The 24,719-nt window shown below is 43.0% G+C and overlaps 1 protein-coding gene across 1 annotated transcript in view; it reads left to right on the top strand.

The window, feature by feature from the left end:
- Positions 1–21,733, top strand: part of LOC122699442 (mucin-16-like) — a 115,059-nt gene extending 93,326 nt beyond the window's left edge. Inside the window, exons 38-51 of the mRNA XM_043911379.1 lie at positions 1,665–1,700; positions 2,639–2,704; positions 3,814–3,935; positions 4,037–4,104; positions 4,265–4,437; positions 6,541–6,671; positions 7,392–7,459; positions 8,472–8,620; positions 11,352–11,515; positions 12,450–12,517; positions 13,993–14,159; positions 16,901–16,942; positions 17,163–17,242; positions 20,114–21,733. Of these exons, the coding sequence (XP_043767314.1) occupies positions 1,665–1,700; positions 2,639–2,704; positions 3,814–3,935; positions 4,037–4,104; positions 4,265–4,437; positions 6,541–6,671; positions 7,392–7,459; positions 8,472–8,620; positions 11,352–11,515; positions 12,450–12,517; positions 13,993–14,159; positions 16,901–16,942; positions 17,163–17,242; positions 20,114–20,221 (1,442 nt within the window). The 3' untranslated portion in view covers positions 20,222–21,733. The remainder of the gene's footprint in view (positions 1–1,664; positions 1,701–2,638; positions 2,705–3,813; positions 3,936–4,036; positions 4,105–4,264; positions 4,438–6,540; positions 6,672–7,391; positions 7,460–8,471; positions 8,621–11,351; positions 11,516–12,449; positions 12,518–13,992; positions 14,160–16,900; positions 16,943–17,162; positions 17,243–20,113) is intronic.
- The last annotated feature ends 2,986 nt before the right edge of the window (positions 21,734–24,719 follow it).

The following is a 24,719-nucleotide window of genomic DNA, read 5'->3' as shown; positions in this document are numbered from 1 at the left end:
CCCATTTTACAAACAAACAAACTGAGGTTCTGAAAGATTATGTAATTTGCCCAAGTGGGTGTGGCTTGAGAGTGGCAGACTCAGGGTACAAGACTGTTTTCAGGATCCAACATTGTGCTCCATTCTATGCATTTAACTCATAGAAGAATCTTTCTAGGGACTTCCCTGGTGGTCCAGTGGTTAAGACTCCATGCTTCCAAAGCAGGGGGCATGGGTTCCATCCCTGGTCAGGGAACTAAGATCCCACATGCTGAGGGGCATGGCCAAAAAACAAATCTTTCTAGGGGAGACTTAGGGAAAGAATAGCTCATATTTCTCTCCTTTCCCCACTTCTCACTTTCTTTTTAATACACCATGCTTAAGTAAGGTCAATTCCAGGAATACAAAGATGGTCCAACATATACAAATCCATTAATATAATACAACATACCAAAAAAGGAGGGATAAAAATCACATGGTCAATTCATGATCATAGATGCAGAAAAGGCATTCAACAAAATTTGATGCCCATTCACAACTGAGGAACCCATCAAAGGTGGTACAGAGGGAACACATCCCAACACAACAAACCCATCTGTGACTAACCCATAGCCAACATCACACTCAATGGTGAAAAGCTGAATACCAGAAACAAGGCAAGGATGCCCACCCTCACCACCTGTAGCCAACAGAACATTGGAATTCCTGGCCACAGCAATCAGACAAGAAAAAGAAATAAAAGACATACAAACCAGCAAGGAAGAAGCAAAACCATCACTACTCACAAATGACTAGCATCTAATTCTAAATTCTACATCAGTTTGGGGTAATTTTTTTAAGTCATTGACCTCCTTTATTTCTTCCTTTTATTTAGTGATTTAAAACACCATCATTTTATTTAAACGGGCAAAGAATGATTAAAATTTTTGCTTATATTTTTTATATAAACATGTGTCCACTTTTTAAAAAATTCTTTTCCCATATAGACCATTCCAGAGTATTGAGTAGAGTTTCCTGAGTCCCACTCCTCGCTTTTGACCAGGATGGGCCTCTCTCTTGGATGGGGCCTCTAGCCATGAAGGAAGGCTGGCACTCTGAGCATCTAGGAGGTCCAAGCTTCAGACACACTGGGAATGAGCCTCAAATCCAGAAAGAAACAGCATTTGAAAGGGTGACCCTTAAGGGGGTCCCTGATGGTCAGTGCACAGCTGTGATGAAGTTGACTGAAATTATACTCTGGTTCCCTTATCTGTCCCCAGCCTGGGAATAGAGTTTGACAACTCACACTTTCTTATCACCATTGCCCCATCAGGTAGGCAGGGAGACAGCCTGGTCCTTTATGATGCCCATTTTATTCTTTTATTTTTGGCCATACTGTGCAGTATGTGGGATCTTGGTTCCCCAACCAGGAATCAAACCTGCACCCCCTGCATTGGTAGCATGGAGTCTTACCCACTGGACCACCAGGGAAGTCCCACAGTTAATTTCTAATCCAAAAGTCAGGAAAGCCTTAATCGTGGAGACAACATTTGAGTCTGATCCTAGAAGATGCATAGATACAGAGATAGATACATTCCCTGGTACAGAGGGAATGGCATCCAGAGAGGAACCCCACGTGGACAAAGGCAGGGATATCTGGGCTTGTTCCTCCACCTCCCCTTAATGTGTGGCTTTTTTGCTTCCAGGTTATAATGAACGTGGTCCAGATGAGCCTCCTACAAGTAGGTATCTTTTCATCCACTGTCCATTTCAGCCTCCAGTGGTCTTGAGTCTAACTTTTCTTCTCACTGACAGAGGGAACTTGCCTCAAACTCAGGTTGTGTCTCCTGAGTGCGGACAAGGTGTCAGTGGGAGAAAGGATGATGAGTCCTTGGTCTCTTTTTGGGACCCACAGCCATGGTATTCGCTTTCTGAATTTTCCACACCCTTCTGGGTTGGAGGAAGAAATTTGAACAATCATTCCCTACAGTAATAAGGGTTGAGGTCATATAATGACCTTGTAGTCTCTGCCTCCTGATAACAAAGTCTTTTATAGGCAAGGCAGAAGGGGTCATGGTGTCAAGTTGCAAGCTCTAGTGGCTACTCAGAGGTTTGGCCATATTTGTCTATTCACGCTTGTAATGATCACTTTACCTATCTTTTCACCAATTCTTTCTTCCATCCACCCAGTTTCACCTGCTCTCAGACCTCTTCCTCCCTTCCCTCTTCCCTCCCTTTCTTCCTTCCATCCATCCATCCATCCATCCAACCATCCTTCTGCCTATACACCTGTTTTACCTTCTTTCCTTCTGCACTTTCATCTATCTCTCAACTTTCCTTCCTTGTGTTTATCCTTCCTTCCTTCTCTTTGACCCTCCTTTTGTCCATCTTCTTCTGATCCATCCAGGTATCCCATCTGTCTGTCCATATTTCTGCCCTTCCATCTGCCCGTCCTCTTTATTCAGTCTCTCTCGTGTTTACCCACTCTCTTGGGTTCATTTCATTCACAGGTTTATTCATCCTTCTACTTATGCAATGACTCCTTTGCTCTCACTCATTAATGGTAAACCTATGAATGGTTGTCCTTGGACAACCACTTATACAGCCCAGGTGAGCCTGGGGGGCTTCTCCAAGTCTGGGGGTGGGCTCTGTTCCTCCCTAATACCTCCCCTTTCCACAGCTCCCACACCAGCTACCACGTTCCTTCCTACTTCACCATCACCTGTGCAGCCAGAATCCACCACAGGTATTGGAGGCCCCTTTTCCTTCCCAAGAGCAGCTCTCCAGCCTCACACATCCACCAGCCAATTGTAACATAGGAGCTGGGAAGCCAGGGTGTGCAGTTCTGGTTTTAGGGCAATCATGCTTGTCTCAAAGATTATACCAACAATTCAATCTGATGCTGGCCCTCATGGAGCCCCCACTCTTGTGAGACTAACAGACTATTATAATGTATGTCTTGGGGAAAGGCACCTGGCACCATTTAGAAGGGAAAGGCTTTCTGGAGAAACTTTCATATGACCCGAGTCTTTAAGTAAAAGTAAGAGCCATCCAGGCAAATAGGGAATGAAAAGTTTTCCTGGCTGGTGGGATTCCATGAGCAAAAATGTCACTGGTCAAAAACAGCATAGCGTGTGGGAAGAACTGAGAGGAATTTGGTTTGCATGAAGTTTAAAGCTTAACCTGGAGTAGATGGATCCCTTAGTTGCTCAGTCATGTCTGACTCTGTGACCCATTGAATTCTCCAGACAAGAATACTGGAGTGGGTAGCTATCCCTTCTCCAGGAGTTATTCCAGACTCAAGGACTGAACCTGGGTTTCCTGCATTGCAGGCAGATCCTTTACTGTCTGAGCCACCAGGGAAACCCTGGTGTAGGTGAAGTAAATGGACACATTAAGCTAAAAGATTGGCAAGAACCAGATTAAGAAGGACTTTGAGTCCCAGATCAAAAAAGTTGAACTTAGTGCTGAAGGCCATAAGGAGCCACAGGTGGTCCTAGAACAGTGGTGACAATAGTCAGTTTTTAATTTAAGAAAATTTATTCTAGTGTTCAGTGTAGAGAACATCCCTTAGTAAGGGCATCCAGTGAGGCTGCTGGGGTGTCAGTCCAGGTCAGAGAAGATAAGACCTGCACGTGACAGGGATGGATAGAGGGGATGTATGTAGGAAGCATTCTGCAAGTACAGCTGGTATTAACTGGAGATGAGGGAGGAGGAGCTGAACAGATAACACTGGTTTTGACTTGGTGGGTGGTAGTGTTACTGGAAGACAACCAGTTACAATGAATATGGAACTCTGATGTGATTCTAGGTCAGCTCTCAGTGATAACCATCTATCCCCCTGTCTTATTGCAGCTATGGAATACAACCTGAAGACCCTCACACTTAACTTCACCATCTCCAACCTTCCATACTCAGCAGACATGAGCAATGGCTCTGCCATGTTCAACTCCACCAAGATGATCCTGCATCGCCTGGTGAGGTGCTGGTCCCAGCAACCACTGGTGGGATCATTCCCATGTATCCTCTGCCCCAGTGCCTGACCTTTCTGCTCATCATCTTTCTCCTACCTCCCCAGCTTGGATCCTTGTTCCAGAAGAGCAGTCTGGGCCCCTTCTACTCAGCTTGCAGACTGATCTCCCTCAAGTAAGACCTTTTTCTGAGCATTTGCCAGTAAAGACCACTTTTGGTGTCCACCCGTTTCTCAGTCTTCCCACTGACCTCTCATTTGCTTCTCCCTCTTCTTGGCCCCACGCCCGGTGGTTTCAAGACCTCTCTCTTGAGTTCCCACTCTCTCTCTCCCTAGACCTGAGAAGGATGGTGCAACCACCAGCGTGGATGTTGTCTGCACCTACCACTCTGACCCCATGAGCCACAGGCTGGACATAGAGCAGCTTTACTGGGAGCTGAGCCAACTGACCCATGGTGTCACCCAGCTAGGCTTCTACACTCTGGTCAAGGACAGCCTCTTCATCAATGGTGAGTGTTTATGCTGAACTTGGATTAACAGTGATCACTACTTGCCCCTGTTCTATTTTATTTCCTCTTGAACAAGTCAGCCCAAGTTCTACTTGGGGAGCACCTTCCAAACCTCCATGGGATTGGTCTTTCTTGTCAGTTCAGGAAAATAGCATGAAATTCTTTGACCAAATGAATGTCAATGAATTTTCATTCAAAACCAAAATGTCTAACCCATGGGATCTCTTGGGACTGAAGTTCAATGCAAGGTTCTTCTATGGCAGTGGTTCTTACCTGGGAGTGATTTCTGCCTCACTGAGAGATACTCAGCAGTGTCTGGAGACATTTTTTATTATCACAGTAGGGGAGGGTGCTCCTGGTGTCTAGTGGATAAAGGCCAAAAATGTAACCAATATCCTTCAATCCACAGGAGACCCTCACCACCAAGAATTATATAGCCTCAAATTTCAGTAGTTCTGAGGATGAGAAGCCCTGCTGAGCACCAGACCAACACTTATCACATGCGTGCATGCTAATTTGCTTCAATTATGTCCGACTCTTTGCAACCCTATGGACTGTAGCCAGGCTCCTCCATCCATGGGATTCTCCTGGCAAGAATACTGGAGTGGGTTGCCATGCACTCCTCCAGGGGATCTTCCCGACTCAGGGATTGAACCCAGGTCTCTTATGCATTGGCAGGCGGGTTCTTTGACTAGCACCACCTGGGAAGCCCAACACTTATCACACTTCACAGCAATTATTTAATGGTCCAACTCTACAGAATTAGTGTTTGTTTAACATGGCATTGGATCCTGTTCTTAATATGTTGGTACACTGTAATACCCAATGAGTGAGTGAACAAATGAAAGTTGAGTATCTCAGCCCTAATATTTGGAGATCCATTGCAATTCACATTCATTCATTCAACAAACTCATGTGTGACCATTCTATACCAAGCCATATTCTGGGCATGGAGATAGAATACACAAGTTCTATTCCTGAAAAAGTCATAATCAAGGGAATTAAAGATTACGTAGGGACACAAGTAAAGTAAGTCAGAAAGACAAAGGCAAATACCATATGATATAACTTATATGTGAAATCTAAAATAGGACACAAATGAAACTATCTATGAAACAGAAACAGACTCACAAAGAACAGACTTGTGGCCGCCAGGAGGGAGGAGAATGGGGGAGAGATCCAGTGGGAGTTTGGTTAGCAGATGCAAACTATCGTACATAGAATGGGTAAACAACAAGGTCCTAATTTATACCACAGGGAACTATATTCAATATCCTGGGATAAACCATAATGGAAAAGAATATGAAAGATATACATATATAACTGAATTACTGTGCTGTACAGTAGAACTTGGGCTTCCCTGGTGGCTCAGCAGTAAAGAATCTGCCAGCTATGTGGGAGACCTGGGTTCGAGCCCTGGGTCAGGAAGATCCTCCGGAGGAGGGCATGGCAGCCCAGTATTCTTGCCTTGGAGAATCCCATGGACAGAGGAGCCTAGTGGGCTACAGTTCACAGGGTCGCAAAAAGTCAGACACAATTGAGACGACTGAGCACGCACTGTTCATGCACAGTAGAAATTAGCACAATATTGTCAAGTCAACTACACTTCAATAAAATAAACTTAAAAAAATACTACTTGGGGACACAGAAAAGGCAGAGACACTATTATTAACAGGGTGCCATGGGAGCGCAGAGGCAGGGCAAGTCAAGGAGTGCTTCCTGGAGGAGGATATTATGTGCCTAAAACTATACTAGGCACTGGACATGACAAGAACAAGACAGATGAGTGCTTGCTCTAATTGAGCTCCATTTCAGTGGGCTCCTGAAGTAGGAATAGGAGTTTTCCTGGAAAAGAGGAGGGTGGAAGAGCATTCCAGGAAGCAGGAATTGCATAAGCTCAAGCAGAAAAGCTCAGCTCAGATTTCTTATAAAACTCCAGTTTTCCTCCTCTATGGGGTGATTTTCCATTCAAGAGCCCCTAAAGTCTCCAACACATGGGCCTGATTTTGATTATGATGGTAGGTAGGGTGTCCCCTGGGCCACCATGTCTCTATGCTAAAATCTGAGTCTTTGTCTGTCTTTTCTTCCTCTCTGTGGCTCCAGGCTATGCACCCCAGAGTTTATCTATCCAGAGGGAATACCAGCTAAATTTCCACATCATCAACTGGAATCTCAGCAACCCAGACCCCATGTCCTCAGAGTACATCGCCCTGCTGTGGGACGTCAACGACAAGGTAGGGATCTTTCTCGCCCCTCCCATCTCTCCCTACCCTGAGTGCCCCTCTCATTCCTCAGTCTGACATGCATCTATTTTTCTAAGCTATTCCCCTTTCATTTTTATTATTATTATTATATTTTATTTTTGGTTGTGCTAGGTCTTCATTGCTTTACTCAGGCTTTCTCTAGTTGCAGCAAGTGGGGATAACTCTTTGTCGTGGTGCACGGGCTTCTCATTGCGGTGGCTTCTCTTGTGGAGCACAGGCTCTCGGTGTACAGGCTTCAGTGGTTGTGGCTCCTGGGCTCCAGAGCACAGATTTAGTAGTTGTGGCGTAGTCTTAGCTGCTCTGCAGCATGTGGAATCTTCCCTAACCAGGGATCGAATCCATATCACTTGCATTGGCAGGTGAATTCTTATCCAATGTACCACCAGAGAAGTCTTGCCCTGCATCTATTAAGTGATTGTTTCAACTCTTCCCTTTACCTACATGTTCTAGGTTATTTCAGATTCCAGAGTTGGTACCCCAGCTGCCTCCCCACTTTTCAGATGGGAAAATTGAGGCTCAGAAAAGGGCACATTGTGCCTAAGGGCACACAGTGGAGTTAAGGATAGAACCAGGATCAGAACTCAGGTCTCCCTTGCTTCAAGACCTATGTTTGTTCCTCTCTGGCTCCAGTGGCCCCCTCCAGCCCCAAGAGACCTCCATCTCACCCAGCCTCCCTCCCCTTTATTCTAGGTCACCAAACTCTATAGAAGCAGCCGGCTACAAGACGTATTCCTCTACTGCCTGGTCACCAACTTGACGTAAGTTGAGGAGACTGGAAGCATTGGCTGAGATGGCAGCTCAAGGCTCTGAGCACTGGTTGGCACATCCTTGGACTGGAAGTCATTGACCTGGTGCCCATGCTTCCCCACATCCCTGACAGCTAATCTTACCATTTCCTTCCATAGGTCTTTGGGGGACAGGAAAAGGGTTACCCTCATGGACACACCATCTCCCTGCACCCACCCCCTTCTTGGGAAATACAACTTTCAGCTAATAGTAATCTAATAATATTTACCATGTCCAGGCTTCCTGTTGAGTACTTTCATGCATGATTATCTCATTTCATTTTCATAACATTCTCACATGAGAGATGCAATATGTGCATCCCCCATGTTCACATGGGAATACTGAGGCACAGAAGCTGGGTTTGAACCCACATCTCTGAAGGATGAGTAGAGGCCTAGGACATCTATACGAGAGAGAGGGAGAATCATGGGACATGCTGCTGACTTTGAAAGTTAGTAGTTTCAGTTCCCTTGTCTTTAACATGGGGATAATTATAAAAATAGGCTTCCCTGGTGGCTCAGTGGTAAAGAATCCACCTGCCAATGCAGGAGACTTGGGTTCGATCTCTGGGTCAGGAAGAGTCCCTGGAGAAGGAAATGGCAACCCATTCCAGTATTCTTGCCTGGAATATCCCACAGAGGAGCCTATTGGGCTGCAATCCACGGGGTCACAAAGAGTTGGACAGGACTTAGTGACTAAACAACAGATTGTAATTATAGCTTCTACCAGAGTGATAGGGAAGGACTGTGGAAGTCACTTCTTAGAGGTCCACAATAGACATTCATTATTGTTACTGTTATTGCTACTGTTCCTAACTCCTAGAAGCTTTTCCCTTTTTGGTCAGGGTCTCTTCTCTTGCCCGGAGCAAGAAGGCAGTCAGATATTGAGGTGTTTACCCTTAGGTCTTTGACTCTACAAAGCAGGAACTCAGGACACACTGCTGGTATTGAGTGTTGGCTGAGATCCCATGGTCTCTGTTCCCAGGTTGAATCCCGTACTGGTCACCATCAAGGCCCGGTTCTCCTCCAGTGTGGACTCCAGCATGGTGAAGCAAGTATTTCTAGACAAGACCCTGAACGCCTCATCCCACTGGCTGGGTGCCACCTACCAGCTGACAGATGTGCACGTGACAGGTGGGACATAGAGTGGGGGATACGTTCGTGGCCAGAAAAGGTGTTTTTTAAAAATTCTTTTGTTGTTGTTCAGTCACTAAGTCATGTCCAACTGACTCTTTATGACCCCATAAACGGCAGCACGCCAGGCTTCCCTGTCCTTCACCATCTCCCGGAGTTTGCTCAAACTCATGTCCATTGAGTCAGTGATGCCATCCAACCATCTCATCCTCTGTTGCCCCCTTCTCCTCTTGCCCTCAATCCCTCCCAGCATCAGGGTCTCTTACAATGAGTCTGCTCTTCACGTCAGGTGGCCAAAGTATTGGAGCTTCAGCTTCAGCATCAATTCTTCCAATGAATATTCAGGGTTGATTTCCTTTAGGGTTGACTGGCTTGGTTTCCTTGCTGTCCAGGAGACTCTCAAGAGTTCTCCAGCATCACAGTTCAAAAGCATCAATTCGTTTGTGCTCAGCCTTCCTTATGATCCAATTCTTCTATCCGTACTTGGTCTTTTAAAAAATTTTATTTATTTTTGGCTGTGCTGGGTCTTCATTGCTAAGTGGGCTTTCTCTAGTTGCAGCGAGCGGGGGCTACCCTCTAGTGGCAATGTTCAGGCTTCTCATTGTGGTGACTTCTCTTGTTGTGAAGCACATGCTCTAGGCACTTGGACTTCAGTAGTTGTAGCTGTCAGGCTCCAGATCATGGGCTCAGTAGTTGTGATGTGTGTGTGGGCTTAGTTGCCCCACGGCATGAGGGATCTTCCCAGACCAGGGGGTCTCTGCATTGGCAGGCAGAATCTTAACCACTGGACCATGAGGGAAGTCCAAAAGATGGTTTTATGAAGGATAGGGCTTCTGGGTATGAGCGACATGGATAGAGGCTGCAGAGGAAAAAGGAGAGGCTTTCTGGAAGCCCATGGTGATGATTCATGGCAATGTCATCCAACAGGAGATAGGAAGAGAAAATCCAGTGGTTGCAACCAGCAAAATGGTTATTTTACATGTCAGTTTTTCTAACCCAGAATGGGAAGGACCCTGGGTTTCCTTCTTAGGCTGCAGTTATGAGTCATACATTGGTTGATTCATTCATTTATTCATGAAATGTTTATGCCTTGAAAATAAATAGGCACTGATGATACACTGTGATTGCTGCTATGACAGAGGAATTTCAAAAGTCTGTGGGAATTCCAAAGAGGTATTACACCGCTCTCTCTTGGCAAGTTTTCTAGAGGAAGTGATGAAGAAACAGATCTGAAGGAGACTAGGACTTAGTTGAAGGGAAGAGATAGGGAGTTGAGCCACATGTGTCTGTAACCTAGAAGATAGAACATGTCATTGAAGGGGGCTATAAGGAGTTTGGTGTGGCTGGAGCATACACCTTGACATGAGATGGGTGACAACTGTGGCTAAAGATGTGGGCAGAGACTTCCCTGGGCACTGGAAGCATTTGGGGAGGAATATGGCACACTCAGAGTTCTACTTTAGAAAGCTCATCCTCTGGTGACTGTCCTCTACCAGGACAATGACTGGGGAGGGGGAGAAAGACACATTAGGGACCTAGATCAGCAAAGATGATGGATGCCCACTGGAATGGTCAGCACCTGCCGACTTCCCCAGAGAAATCCAATCTCCTCTTCCCCACAACCTAGTGAATGCTCACAATGCTTAGTGGACAGCTGGACAGGCAGACAGATGAATGGATTCAAGGTGGACAGATGGTCTTCAGTAGCCAATTTTTAAAAAAATTTTCCTTGAAGTGCAGTTGATTTACAATGTTGTGTTACCCTCTTCAATCTAGTAAAATGATTCAGTTATACATATATATGGGCTTTCCAGGTGGCTCAGTGGTAAAGAATCTGCCTGCCAATGCAGGAGACACGGGTTTGCTCCCTAGGTTAGGAAGATCCCCTGGAGAAGGAAATGAAAACCCACTCCAGCATTCCTGCCTGGGATATCCCATGGACAGAGGAGCCTGGAAGGCTGCAGTCCATGGTGTCACAGAAGAATCGGACATGACACAGCGATTAAACAACAAGAACATACACACATATGTATTTTTCTTTTTCATATTCTTTTCCATTAGAGTCTGTCACAGACCATTGAATATATTAATAGTTCCCTGTGTTATACAGTAGGACCTTGTGGTTTATCCACTTTATATATAATAGCTTGCCTCTGCTAATCCCAAACTCCCATTCCCTCCCTCCTCTATTTCCTTTCCCCCTTGGCAGCTACTAGTCTCTTTTCTATGTCTGTGAGTCTGATTTTGTTTAACAGATATGTTGATTTATATCACATTTTAGATTCCACATATAAGTAATATCATATGGCATTTTTCTTTTTCTGACTTACCTCACTTAGTATGATAATCTCTATGTCCATCCATGTTGCTGCAAACGGTATCATTTCATTCTTTTTGATTGTAGCCTACTTTTTGGGGGGTCTTCTGCCCTGGGTCTTCTTCATTGCACACACAGGCTTTCTCTAGTTGCAACATATTGGCTTCTCTTTTGCATCAAGTAGGCTTAGTTGCCCCATGGTATGTGAGATCTTAGTTCCCAGACCAGGGGTCAAATCCCCATCCCCTGCATTGCAAGGCAGATCTTTAACCACTGGGGGACCAGAGAAGTCCCTGTAACCCACTTTTAAAAACCCAGCTCAGTCCACAGTGTCAGGAATAAGTAGACTGACTCTAATGACTTCTTTGTTGAAAACTTCCCCTAATGGGAACTTTCACTTTCCTTTTATTCTAGAAGCGGAGCCATCAATTCACCCACCAACGGACCAACCAATGATCAGTCCCAGTTTCCAGAAAGTCCAGCTAAATTTCACTATCACCAACCTATTCTATTCTCAGGACATGAAACAGCCAGACACTCCCAAATACCAGAGAAACAAGAAAAATATTGAGGATGCGGTAAGAATGGGCTTCTGTGCCCACTCTGTTCCTCTGCAGAGGGTGACCTATGTTTTTTAGTGTGCACATTTACCTTTTTTTTTTTTTTCAGTTTAGCATCTGGACATTTTTAAATTTTACTTATTTTTTATTATTTTATTTTGGTGGTGCTGGATCTTCGTTGCAGCACACAGACGTCTGTAATTGTGGCACATGGGCTCCAAAGTGCATGGGCTCAGTGGTTGCAGCCTGTGGGTTTTGTTGCCCTGCAGCATATGGGATCTTAGTTCCCCATCCAGGGATCAAAACTGTATCCCCCGCATTGAAAGGCAATTCTTAACCACTGGACAACCAGGGGAAGTCCCCTGGACATTTTTTTTTAATTGAAGTATAGTTGATTTACAATATTGGGTTAGTTCCAGATGTACAGCATAGCAATTTATATATATATATTTATATATATCCTTCTTCAGATTATCTTCAATTGTAGGTTATTATAAAGTATGTATAGTTCCCTGTGCTATGCAGTAGATCCTTGTTGGTTATCCAGAAAGTGACTTCTTTTTTTAATAGTTCATAAAGACAGACTCTTACTTGCATTTTACAAATGAAGAGACAGCCATAGAAGGGTTCGATTACTAACCCAAGTAATGTCCTAGAACAGGGCATGCTTTGGTGTACATACCTGGGCTGGTTTTTCTTTTCTTTTTTGTTTTCTTGGTTGCGCTCTGCAGCATGCAGGATCTTTGTTCCCTGACCAGGGATTGAACCCGTGCCCTCTGCAGTGGGAGTGGGGATTCTTTACCATTTGACCGACAGAAAAATAAATAAATAAATGGGGCAAAAATAAATAAGTAAATAAATAAATGGGGCAGTGTACTCATTGGCTAATTGGCACTCTCCAGTGCCACAGAGTCATGGATTCTGACCTAGGAAATGTTGCCCTATCTTTCAGCTCAACCAGCTCTTCCGAAACAGCAGCATCAAGACTCATTTTTCTGGCTGTGAAGTTTCAGCATTCAGGTGAGTTGCAGCTCAGGACCTGACCACTTTGGAGACTCGTACTGTCCTTTAAAAGTGTCCCCAAGGCTGTAGTCTCTCGGTTCCTAGCTGTTGTGGAAGAGAGCCCTAGGAAAACAGAGCCGTTACTCAAACACTGGGGCTTCCCTGGTGGCTCAGTGGTCAAGAATCTGCCTACCAATGCAGGAGCTGTAGGAGACACCCATTTGATCTCTGGAGGAGGAAATGGCAACCCGCTCCAGTATTCTTCCCTGGGAAATCCCGTGGGCAGAGGAGCGTGGTGAGCTACAGTCCATGGTGTTGCAAAGAGTTGGACATGACTGAGTGACTAATGCTTTCAGTTTTCTGCCCTATAACAATGCAAATCAGTCATAATTATACCTATGTCACCTCCCTCTTAAGAACACTATTCTAATGAAAGAGATCAGTCACAAAAGACCACACAATGTGTGATTCTATTTATATACATTTCATATAAATGGAATGCCTATTGTCCAGAAGAGTAAATCCCCAGAGGGAGAAAGGAAATTGTTTTTCTAGGGGATGGGGGTGAGGGAAGAATGAGGAGGACCCATGCTAATGAGTCAACTGGTTCTAACCTGACGGTTTTCACAGTTACTGAGTCCTTTGTGAGAGTAGAATGAGAACTGTGCAAGCTATCATGCCATAAAGTTGACTCCATTTACCAAGATACAAACATTTTTTTCTTACCTGAATGCTGCTTGGCTTGTTGCCAGCCTTTGGTTCATTTCTTGACTTCTGCAAAAGTTGATTTTGGCCATGTTTACCAGTGTTCTCGTTGTTTTTACAGATTTTCGGGAGTCCTTACTCCAGCATTTCAAAATGTTCTCCTTGTGCTTATTTATTTATAAATTAATCCAATTAAATAAAACGAGACATTCAGTTTCTCACTCAACTCTAGTCATGTTTCTTTTTGAGGCAAATTTGATTTTTCTTTCTGGTTTGCTTTCACAATATGCAGATTAACCCTTTTCTTTTTTTAATATTTATTATTTGACTGTCCATGGAATTCTCCAGGCAAGAATACTAGAGTGGGTTGCCATTCCCTTCTCCAGGGTATCTTCCCGACCCAGGGGTTGAACCTGGGTCTCCCACATTGCAGGCAGACTCTTTACCGTCTGAGCCACTGCCGTGTCTTAATTGCAGCATGCGGAATCTGTTTTAGTTGTGGCATGCAGACTCTGAATTGTGGCATATGGGATCTGACTCCCTGACCAGGGATTGAACTCAGGCCCCCTGCATTGGGAGCACAGAATCTTAGCCACTGGACCATCAGGGAAGTCCCACACTAGCCATATTTTAAGTGCTCGGTAACAAGGGGCAAATAATGACTGCACTGGATACTACAGACACAAATGTTTACATCATTGCAGAAAGTTCTCCTGGACAGGACCAGCAGAGAACCTAGAATTGGGGTAGAGCTGCAGATACCTTGTTCATCCCTGGTGTCCTTCCAGGTCTGTCCCTCCAAGCAACCACACTGGGGTAAACGCTGAGTGTAACTTCATGCTTCTGACTCGGAGTCCGTACCAAGTTGTCATCTATGAGGAATTCCTGCGTCTGACCAAGAATGGTACTCAGCTGCAGAATTTCACCCTGGACAGGAACAGTCTCCTTGTGGATGGTAAGACTCCCTGATCATTGGGGCAGGAGTGAGGGCTTCCAACTTCCTCACATGGGGGCTTTCCTGGGAGTCTGGAGACCTGAGGATGAGTCAGCATTGAACTTTCCCAGGCTGGCAGAGGTGGCACAGTCTCCCAGACTTTACCCATCACTGAGGGAGAAGAAACAATACCCAGTGGGACTCAGGAGACACTTGCCATCTCTCCTAGACAGCATAATGCAGTAGAAGTCTCTTAATGATGGAAGTATCCTATATCTGTGCTGCCCAGAGCATATATCACATGAGACTCCTGAGTATATTTGAAGTATGGTTATTGTGACTGAGGACTTCCCTGATAGCTCAGCTGGTAAAGAATCCACCTGCAATGCAGGAGACCTGGGTTCAGTCCCTGGGTTGGGAAGATCCCTTGGAGAAGGAAAAGGCTACCCTCTCTCGTATTCTGGCCTGGAGAATTCCATGGACTATATAGGCCACAGAGTCACAAAGAGTCAGACACCACTGACTTTCACTTTCACTTTCACTTATTGTGACTGGCTTTTATGATTACTGAATTTTAATAGTACAGAGTACCAGATTTTTTTAAACTTTACTTCATTAAAATTAATTTTAATTTAAAAAGGCACTTGTTGCTGCTTATATCACACAGCACATCTTAAGAATTTGCCTGGGGAGGAGAGATGGGAAGGAAGAGGCAAGAGGGAGGGGGCCGTATACATATATTTATGGTTGATTCATTTCGTTGTAAGGCAGAAACTAATACAACATTGTAAAGCAATTTTACTCCAATTAAAAAAAAATACTCCAATTAAAATCAGAAATAAATAAAATTAAAAAGGAAAAAAGATTTTGGCTAGAGAGAGGTTGTACAAGCAAGGGGGGGCCTACAACCCTCCCCCAATCAGTGCTAATCAGTTCTCATAAAGTTTATGTTGCAGTTGGAAATAACAAGAATAGGCAGTTGACATATGACCCAGCAATCCCACTGCTGGGCATACACACCAAGGAAACCAGAATTGAAAGAGACGCGTGTACCCCAATGTTCATCACAGCACTGTTTATAATAGCCAGGACATGGAAGCAACCTAGATGTCCATCAGCAGACGAATGGATAAGAAAGCTGTGGTATATATACACAATGGAATATTACTCAGCCATTAAAAAGAATACATTTGAATCAGTTCTAATGAGGTGGATGAAACTGGAGCCTATTATACAGAGTGAAGTAAGCCAGAAATAAAAACACCAATCCAGTATACTAACACATATATATGGAATTTAGAAAGATGGTAATGATAACCCTGTATGCGAGACAGCAAAAGAGACAAAGATGTATAGAACAGTCTTTCAGACTCTGTGGGAGAGGGCGAGGGCAGGATGATATGGGAGAATGGCATTGAAACATGTATATTATCATATGTGAAATGAATCACCAGTCCAGGTTCGATGCATGATACAGGTGCTCGGGGCTGGAGCACTGGGATGACGCAGAGGGATAGGATGGGAGGGAAGTGGGAGCGGAGTTCAGGATGGGGAACCATGTACACCCATGGCAGATTCATGTCAGTGTATGGCAAAACCACTACAATATTGTAAAGTAAAATAAATAAATAAATAAAACTGAAAAAAAAAAAAGAATAGGCAGTTGAAAACAATGAATTATTTGATGTGAACAAATCCACACTTAGGAGTGGTAATCAGGAGGCTTCCGAGGAAATTACAGTCTAGGTGAATCCTGGAAAATAAGTATTAAAAAAAACTCAGTAAAGGGAAAAGGGAGTGAATGTGTTCATAGGCAGAGGGCTTTTGAGTAGGAATTTATAAATTTAGAGAGATCCCATGGTCTTGTCAACTCCTATGACCCATTCTCCCCTCCACTAGCATAAGATAGTTCCGTCCATCACCGGTCATCCATCCATTCCCAGAGGTATGATTTGAAATATCACACTCCTGTAGTGTGATTGTGCCTTTGTTATATGTAGTAAAGTATCCTCATTTTCCAGTGATGCAAACTACAATGGGGTGAAACATTATTATGTCTACATGACTTTAATATTTCAATGGAATTATGGGATGAAACAAGGGTGGCAAGTGTTAATAAGTTATACATATGTGCATGCATATTAAGTCATTTCAGTCATGTCCGACTCTGCGACTCTGTAGATTATAGCCCCCCAGGCTCCTCTGTCAATGGGATTCTCCAGCCAAGAATACTGGAGTGGGTTGTCATACCCCTCTCCAGGAGATCTTCCTGACCCAGGAATCAAATCCCCATCACTTCCATCTTCTGCATTGGCAGGCAGGTTCTTCACCACTAGTGTCACCTGGGAAGCCAAATAGTTATACACTAGGTATGATACTGTTTGGGGCTTTCTTGGTAGCTTAGTGGTAAAGAATCTGTCTGCCAATGGAAGAGACTCAGGTTCAATCCCTGGGTGGGGAAGATCCCCTGGAGAAGGAAATGGCAACCCACTCCAGTATTCTTGCCTAGAAAATCCCACGGACTGTAGCCCACCAGGCTTCTCTGTCCACAGGAGCCTGGCGGGCTATAGTCCATGGGGTCACAAAGAGTCAGACACGACTTAGTGAATAAAAACAAATAATATTGTTTTAACTGGGTGAAATAAACATTGTTACTTCCAGATGATGGATGTTTATGACGTGGTTCTATTTGTATATTTGAAAAGTTTTATTTAAAAAAGTAAAACACACTCACATGTGTTCTCCATTTCATTCACTTTCAGGGTATTCTCCCAACAGAAACGAAGTCGTGACTGAGAATTCTGGTAAGCCTCAAAGCTGCTGTAGCATAGGGTGGAGAGGGAATATTCTGGTTCTCTGCCTCATTGAAAAGAACCACATACCCAGGGTACTGGATGATGATGAAAGTTGGTCGACCCAAGACTGGGATTTCTAAGGCACAGTTGGGGTCAGTGGATGTCGGGGGGAGGCAGGGGCCCTGGAGAAATGATAGATGATGTCTCACACCAGGACTTGTCTCCCCAGACCTCCCCTTCTGGGCCATCATCCTCATCTGCCTGGCGGGACTCCTGTTGCTCATCATGGTCCTGATCAGCTTTTTCCTGGTAAGCAAGGAGGTGTTGTCATCTTACTATCAGGTTGTAAGAGCTTTTTATATACTATAAGGACATGTCCTCTGCTGGGGATGTGTTTTGCAGATATTTTCTCCTAGTCTGTGAGAGGTTTGCCTTTTCCTTTTCTTAACAACATTTGTCATTGGGGAAATGTAAATAAAAGTTATAATGAGATACCACTATGCATGAGAATGGTTAAAATCAAATGACGATAACAAGTGTCAGTGAAGATATGAAGCAACTGGAACTCTCCTATAGTGCTGGTGAAAAATAGTTTGCATGCATCTTTAAAAGTTACATTGGGTGCTCTGTGGTGACCTAAATGGGAAAGTGAAAGTGTTAGTCGCTTCAGTCATGTCCCACTCTTTGTGACCCCATGGACTGTAGCCCCGCCAAGCTCCTCTGTCCATGGAATTCTCCAGGCAAGAATACTGGAGTGGGTTGCCATTCCCTTCTCCACTAAATGGGAAGGAAATCTAAAAAAGAGTGGATATATGTATACATACAGTTGATTCACTTTGCCGCATGCCTGAAACTAACATAACACTGTAGAGCAATTACAGTAAAAATAAGTAAATGTCACATTGGGATTAGTAGTCACACAGTACTACATATAGAATGGATAAACAACAAAATCCTACTGTTTAACCAGGGAACTATACCCAGTATCCTGGGATAAACCATAACATAGAAAAGATATTTTTAAAGTATATATATATGTGTATAACTAAGTGACTTTGCTGTACAGTAGAAACAAACACATTATAAATCAACTATACTTCAATTAAAAATAAATTTTCAAAGTTACATATATCTGTGCAACCATTCCCTCCTAGGAATTTGTTTAAGAGAAATTAAAACGCCTATCTATACAAAGACTTGTACACAAATGTTCATAATAATATTTGCACTAGCCAAAAACTAAAAAACAAACCAAGCAGTCCATCAACAGGTGAATGGGTAAACAAAGTGTGGTATATTCACAGAATTCAATACTATTTAACAATAATACTGGATTATTAACAGATACAATGATAAATCTCAAAATAATTTGAATTTGAATATGCTGAATGAAAGAAGCTAGATGAAAAAGAATACTTATTGTAGGATTCCATTTATAAACAAACTCTGGAAAATACTAATTAATCTCTGAGGATAGAAGCCAGATCAGTGGTTGTCTGGAAATAAGAATGTGTTTGTAAACAGCAGGGGAGGAAGAATTACAAAAGAACATGAGGGAAACTGGGAGAATAATGAGCATTCCTTATTTTGATTACAGGGATGGTTCAATAAGTTTATAATCCAAACTTATCAAGTCATTCACTTTAAATGCATGCAGTTTACCTAAGAATAGGATCCTTCTCAGGGTCTCCATCATCTTATATATCCCAGTCTAGTAACATTTGTTCTCCAAAGGTTTCAAATAGGTATTTTTTCATTCTGTCTAAGTTTTCTAGCTATCTTTATAAGAAATTTAGTCCAAGTTACTTGGTGATGTATTACTAGAAGCTGAAGTCTATATAATCTTTACAATAATAGAAAATATTGAATAATACAATTTTTCATAATAATGTAAAAGCCTACATGATTTTGTTCAAAAGCTAAAATATTTAGCATTTTAATTTTCTTTAGTAAAGTGAGTTGATTAAAAAAGCAATGCTGCAGGACTTTTCCTGGTGGTCCAGTGGTTAAGAATCCGCCTGCCAAGGCAGGGGACATGGGTCCAACCCCCGGTCAGGGAAGATCCCACACACCGCAGAGCAACTAAGCCCATGGACCGCAACTACACAGTCTGCACTCTAGAGCTCAAGAGCTACAATGAGAAGCCACTGCAATGAGAAGCCCATGCACTACAATTAGAGAGCAGCCCTAACTCCCACTCACCGAAACTAGAGAAACCCCATGCACGGCAACAAAGAACAAGCATAGCCATAAATAAATAACTTTTTAAAGTACTGTCACATATTACTAATGATCAGAGTATGAAAAAAGGTAAAGGGCATGTTTAAAGACATAATACTACTAAAACTGATTGATAAAATAACTAATATATAGACAACCAGTATTTGTTAACAATTATGGTCCAATAGAGGCTTCCCCTGTAGCTCAGTCAGTAAGGAATCTGCCTACAATGCAGGAGACCGAGGTTCGATCCCTGGGTCAGGAAGATCCCCTGGAGAAGGAAATGGCAACCCACTCCAGTATTCTTGCCTGGAGAATACCACGGACAGAGGAGTCTGGCAGGCTACAGTGCATGGGGTCACAAGAGTCAGACACGACTTAGCAGCTAGACCACCATGATCCAATAATTTAAAATGTATATATATATAACTTGGAATATATATTCCTTCTGTTGTTTGATTCCAAGTTTACAAGCAGATGCTGAAAGCTAATGAACCCACCGTGCACACTACTGGTCACATTTCAAGTAAATGCAAAAAAAAAAAAAACACTACATACTCATTCTTTGAAAGATGTCTAATTCTGATAAACTTTAAACATTAAAAAAAAATAAATATATGCAGTTTACTGTATATCAGTTAAGCTGGGGTGAGGGGAAGGAGATAAGATATGAAGGGGATATCAGAAAAAAGAAACAAAAAACCAAAATTTTTTAAAAGATAAAAAGTGAAGGGGCTATCAGAGAAAATGGTAGTGAAAAAATGGAGAGTTAAAGGGAAGAAAGAAGAAAAAGAGGTGAAAGAGGGGGAAAGGAGAGGCTGAGAGAAAATTAAGAGAAAACGGGAAGAGAGACACACAGGAACAGCAGGTCTCTGTGGCTGTGGCCATCTCCTTCACCCGTAGCCTCGCATACTTGGGTAGATGACTGGTCCATTCTGAGCCCTCTGTTCACCCTCGCAGGTCACTGTCCACCGGCGGAAGAAGGAGGCAGACTATGAGGTTCAGCAACAGCAGCCCAATAGCATGGGCCATTACCTGCCACACCTGGACCTGAGGAAGCTGCAGTGACACCTGCCCAAGTCCCCTTTTCCCAGACAGGTTCCAAAGGAGGTTGGCTGGAACAGAAATAAACCACGTTGGTTGGACACAACCTCCAGGCCTTTCTTGGCCTGGCCCCTACCTGGTTCACAGTGGACTGAGAGAAGAGGTCTCCCCTTTGTTGTCCTGAAGACAGCTGCAACTTCTGTCTGATGGTTTCACACCCTCAGGGACACCAGGACTAGTGAGATAGGCACAGACGTGGCTAACGAACAAAATCGACATCCCACTTAAGTGAGGTTTACCTTCCTAGTCACCCCCTGAACACCTCTCTCCTTGACTCCTGGGCAGCCATCACCCCATCACTATTCTTCCATGTTCTACACCCTCTTCCCCGAAGCCCTGGCAGTCTCAAGTTCCTTGTGAACTACTTTATTCTCTGATGTTCAGATTCACCAGGATGTTCACTGACTCCTCTCTTTCATCACAGGTCCTCCAAGGTAGGAAATAGACTAAGAGGAGTTAGTGGGTCAGCCACGATTCTGCAGTCAGCCCTGGGACTTGGTATCTGGGAAGACTGAATCTCAGAGTGGCAGCAAACTCTAGAGAGATAGAGCCTACATTGGATTTAAAGATGAATAAAACTCAGGGGAAAGATCTGAGAGAAAAAATAAAGACAGTCCCTTTTTTCATTTTTTTCTGCACTGAATCTAACTGAATGGTTAAAGCAGAGACTCCCCAACATGCAGCTCGAAGCATCCCAGGCATGATGCTAACACTGTAGATGCTCTGTTACTGTTTAATACCTCACTCTCAGAAACTGTAAATCCCAGACCTGCCTGGTGGTCCAGTGACAAGGACTCCATGCTCCCAGTGCAGAAGGCCCAGGTTTGATCCCTGGTCCAGGAACTAAGATCCTGCATGCTGGACAGCACAGCCAAAAAACAAACAAAAAAACACCCACATTATTTAACTTCTGGGTATTAAGAACAATTAAGAAATTAGCTACATGACCAAAATTAAAACTAAAAAAAAAAAAGAAAGAAAAATTTCCTGGCAGAAAAAACACCTGGATTCATAGGCACATAATCTTGACTCATAAAATATAATGAACAAAGGAATAAAATTACAAAGTTTACCTGAAAATTGATCATTATAATGGGTCATTTTCATATATCCTCTCAAGAAATGAAAAACACAGTGTTTGTTAGCACGTGATGGTTTAGAGAATAGTTAATAAAATGTTTCTATGAAACAACTACCAAAGCATTCCTGTGGCAAAAAAAACTCACATGCTTCTTACATACAAACATAATTTAAAACATATTGAGAGATTGTAATCAACTACAAGAACAGGACACCAACACAAGGAAGGAGTTTATTTTCAGAAATAAAAGATCAGGTGAGGCAGCCAGTGTACAATGCAGTAGAGAAACAAACTCCCTTGTTTTCTTACTACATCACTGTAGGTGTCATGGTGAATCAGGAAAACACACTCACTAGCACCATTTAGACTTTAAATGGATATAATCTAGAGAAGAGGGGAATCAGACAATACTCCCAAACAGTAAAATCCAAAGTAGCTTCTTGGTGGACACAATAGGCCTGACAGAAAAATCCCAACTCCAATGGATCTTTGATGTGGATCTTGGGAAGACATCAGTGGAAACCTACAGCTCTACAAAAATGGAAACCAAACACTGGTGGTGGTTTTGAGGTACTCTTGATTGGAAGGTCAAAGAATCCAAGCTGATGGGGTAAAAGATGGTATCCTTAAGTGAAAGTCACTCCGTTGTGTCTGACTCTTTGCAGCCCCATGGAATTCTCCAGGCCAGAATACTGGAGTGGGTAGCCATTCCCTTCCCCAGGGGATCTTCCCAACCCAGGGATTGAACCCAGGTCTCCCGCATTGCGGGAGGATTCTTTACCAGCTGAGCCACAGGGGAGCCCATATATGGGCATCTCTCTTCATGTATGGTGCCTCCAAACTCTGAATAATGCCTTGTTTGCTTCTGCTTTCCAAATTCCATGCAAGTAAGGCTATCAGTGGATTCTAACATGGAACCATAAATGGGATGGATGCTAGAAAATTTTGTTTTTAACATTACACAGAGATTCAGATATCTATCCCATCACAGGTCTCTCTTCTCAAAATCTATTCACCAAACACCAGTCAGAGGAAGGACAACAAGCAAAGGTCCAAATATAAAAACAATTATTCACATGAAAGTCTCCAAAAAGGAGCTTTGTTATTAAAGATAAAACACCGAAAACAGACTATAAAGACATCCAGGAATTGTCCAGAATCCAGATATCCAGTAGGAAAATCCCAACAAATGACCACATTTTCCAATTGCTTAATACAGAATAAAAATTATAAAATTTTAAAAATTATAAAATTTTAAAAAATGAAATCTGACTACACACACATCAGATATACATTTCAATTCACCCATGGATCCAATAGATTTCCAAATGGAGAGAGAAAATATTAACTGATTCAAAGGAAAAGCACTACCTTTTAATCTTATGTACTACGGTTGACTGGCTTCCCTGGTGGCCCAGTGGTAAAGAATACACCTGCCAATGCTGGAGTCACAGGATATACGGGTTCGATCACTGGGTCAGGAAGATCCCCTGGAGGAAGAAGTAGCAACACGCTCTGGTATTCTTGCCTAGGAAATTCCAAGGACAGAAGAGCCTAGTGGGCTACAGTCACAAAGAATTGGACATGACTGAAGAACTGAACAACTACTGTTGAAAGATGACTTGCAGAATTCAGTTCAGTTCAGTTCAGTCGCTCGGTCGTGTCCGACTCTTTGTGACCCCATGGATCGCAGCACGCCAGGCCTCCCTGTCCATCACCAACTCCTGGAGTTTACTCAAACTCATCTCCATCGAGTCGGTGATGCCATCCAGCCATCTCATCCTCTGTCATCCCCTTCTCCTCCTGCCCCCAATCCCTCCCAGCATCAGGGTCTTTTCCAATGAGTCAACTCTTCCCATGAGGTGGCCAAAGTATTGGAGTTTCAGCTTCAGCATCAGTCCTTCCAATGAATACCCAGGACTGATCTCCTTTAGGATGGACTGGTTGGATCTCCTTGCAGTCCAAGGGACTCTCAAGAGTCTTCTCCAACACCACCGTTCAAAAGCATCAATTCTTTGGCACTCAGCTTTCTTCACAGTCCAACTCTCACATCCATACATCACCACTGGAAAAACTACAGCCTTGACTAGACAGACCTTTGTTGGCAAAGTAATGTCTCTGCTTTTTAATATGCTGTCTAGGTTGGTCATAACTTTCCTTCCAAGGAGTAAGCATCTTTTAATTTCATGGCTGCAATCTTGCAGAATGATATCACCCCAATACTCATGTATAAAACTAACTAGTAGAAACTCATACTCCAGTGATGTAGTTTAAGAAAGAGGCTTGACATTACCCTCAATGGTGAAAACTTGAAAGCATGTCCCCTAAAATCAGGAACAAGACAAGGGTGCCCACTCTCACCACTACTATTCAACATAGTGTTGGAAGTTTTGGCCACAGAAATCAGAGCAGAAAAAGAAGTAAAAGGAATCCAGATAGGAAAAGAAGTGAAACTCTCGCTGTTTGCAGATGACATGATCCTCTACATAGAAAACCCTAAAGACTCTACCAGAAAATTACTAGAGCTAATCAATGAATATAGTAAAGTTGCAGAATATAAAATTAACACACAGAAATCCTTTGCATTCCTATACACTAACAATGAGAAAACAGAAAGAGAAATTAAGGAAACAATACCATTCACCATTGCAACAAAAGAATAAAATACTTAGGAGTATATCTACCTAAAGAAACAAAAGACCTATACATAGAAAACTATAAAACACTGATGAAAGAAATCAAAGAGGACACAAACAGATGGAGAAATATACCGTGTTCATGGATTGGAAGAATCAATATTGTCAAAATGACTATACTACCCAAAGCAATCTATAGATTCAATGTAATCCCTATCAAGCTACCAACGGTATTTTTCACAGAACTAGAACAAATAATTTCACAATTTGTATGGAAATACAAAAAACCTTGAATAGCCAAAGTAATCTTGAGAAAGAAGAATGGAACTGGAGGAATCAACCTGCCTGACTTCAGACTCTACTACAAAGCCACAGTCATCAAGACAGTATGGTACTGGCACAAAGACAGAAATATAGATCAATGGAACAGAATAGAAAGCCCAGAGATAAATCCATGAACCTATGGACACCTTATCTTCAACAAAGGAGGCAAGAATATACAATGGAAAAAAGACAACTTCTTTAACAAGTGGTGCTGGGAAAACTGGTCAACCACTTGTAAAAGAATGAAACTAGAACACTTTCTAACACCATACACAAAAAATAAACTCAAAATGGATTAAAGATCTAAATGTAAGACCAGAAACTATAAAACCCCTAGAGAAGAACACAGGCAAAACACCCTCTGACATAAATCACAGCAAGATCCTCTATGACCCACCTCCCAGAATATTGGAAATAAAAG

This window comes from Cervus elaphus, chromosome 9, assembly GCF_910594005.1.
Source record: "Cervus elaphus chromosome 9, mCerEla1.1, whole genome shotgun sequence".
NCBI lineage: Eukaryota > Metazoa > Chordata > Mammalia > Artiodactyla > Cervidae > Cervus > Cervus elaphus.
This window is presented reverse-complemented; position numbering and strand designations above follow the sequence as displayed.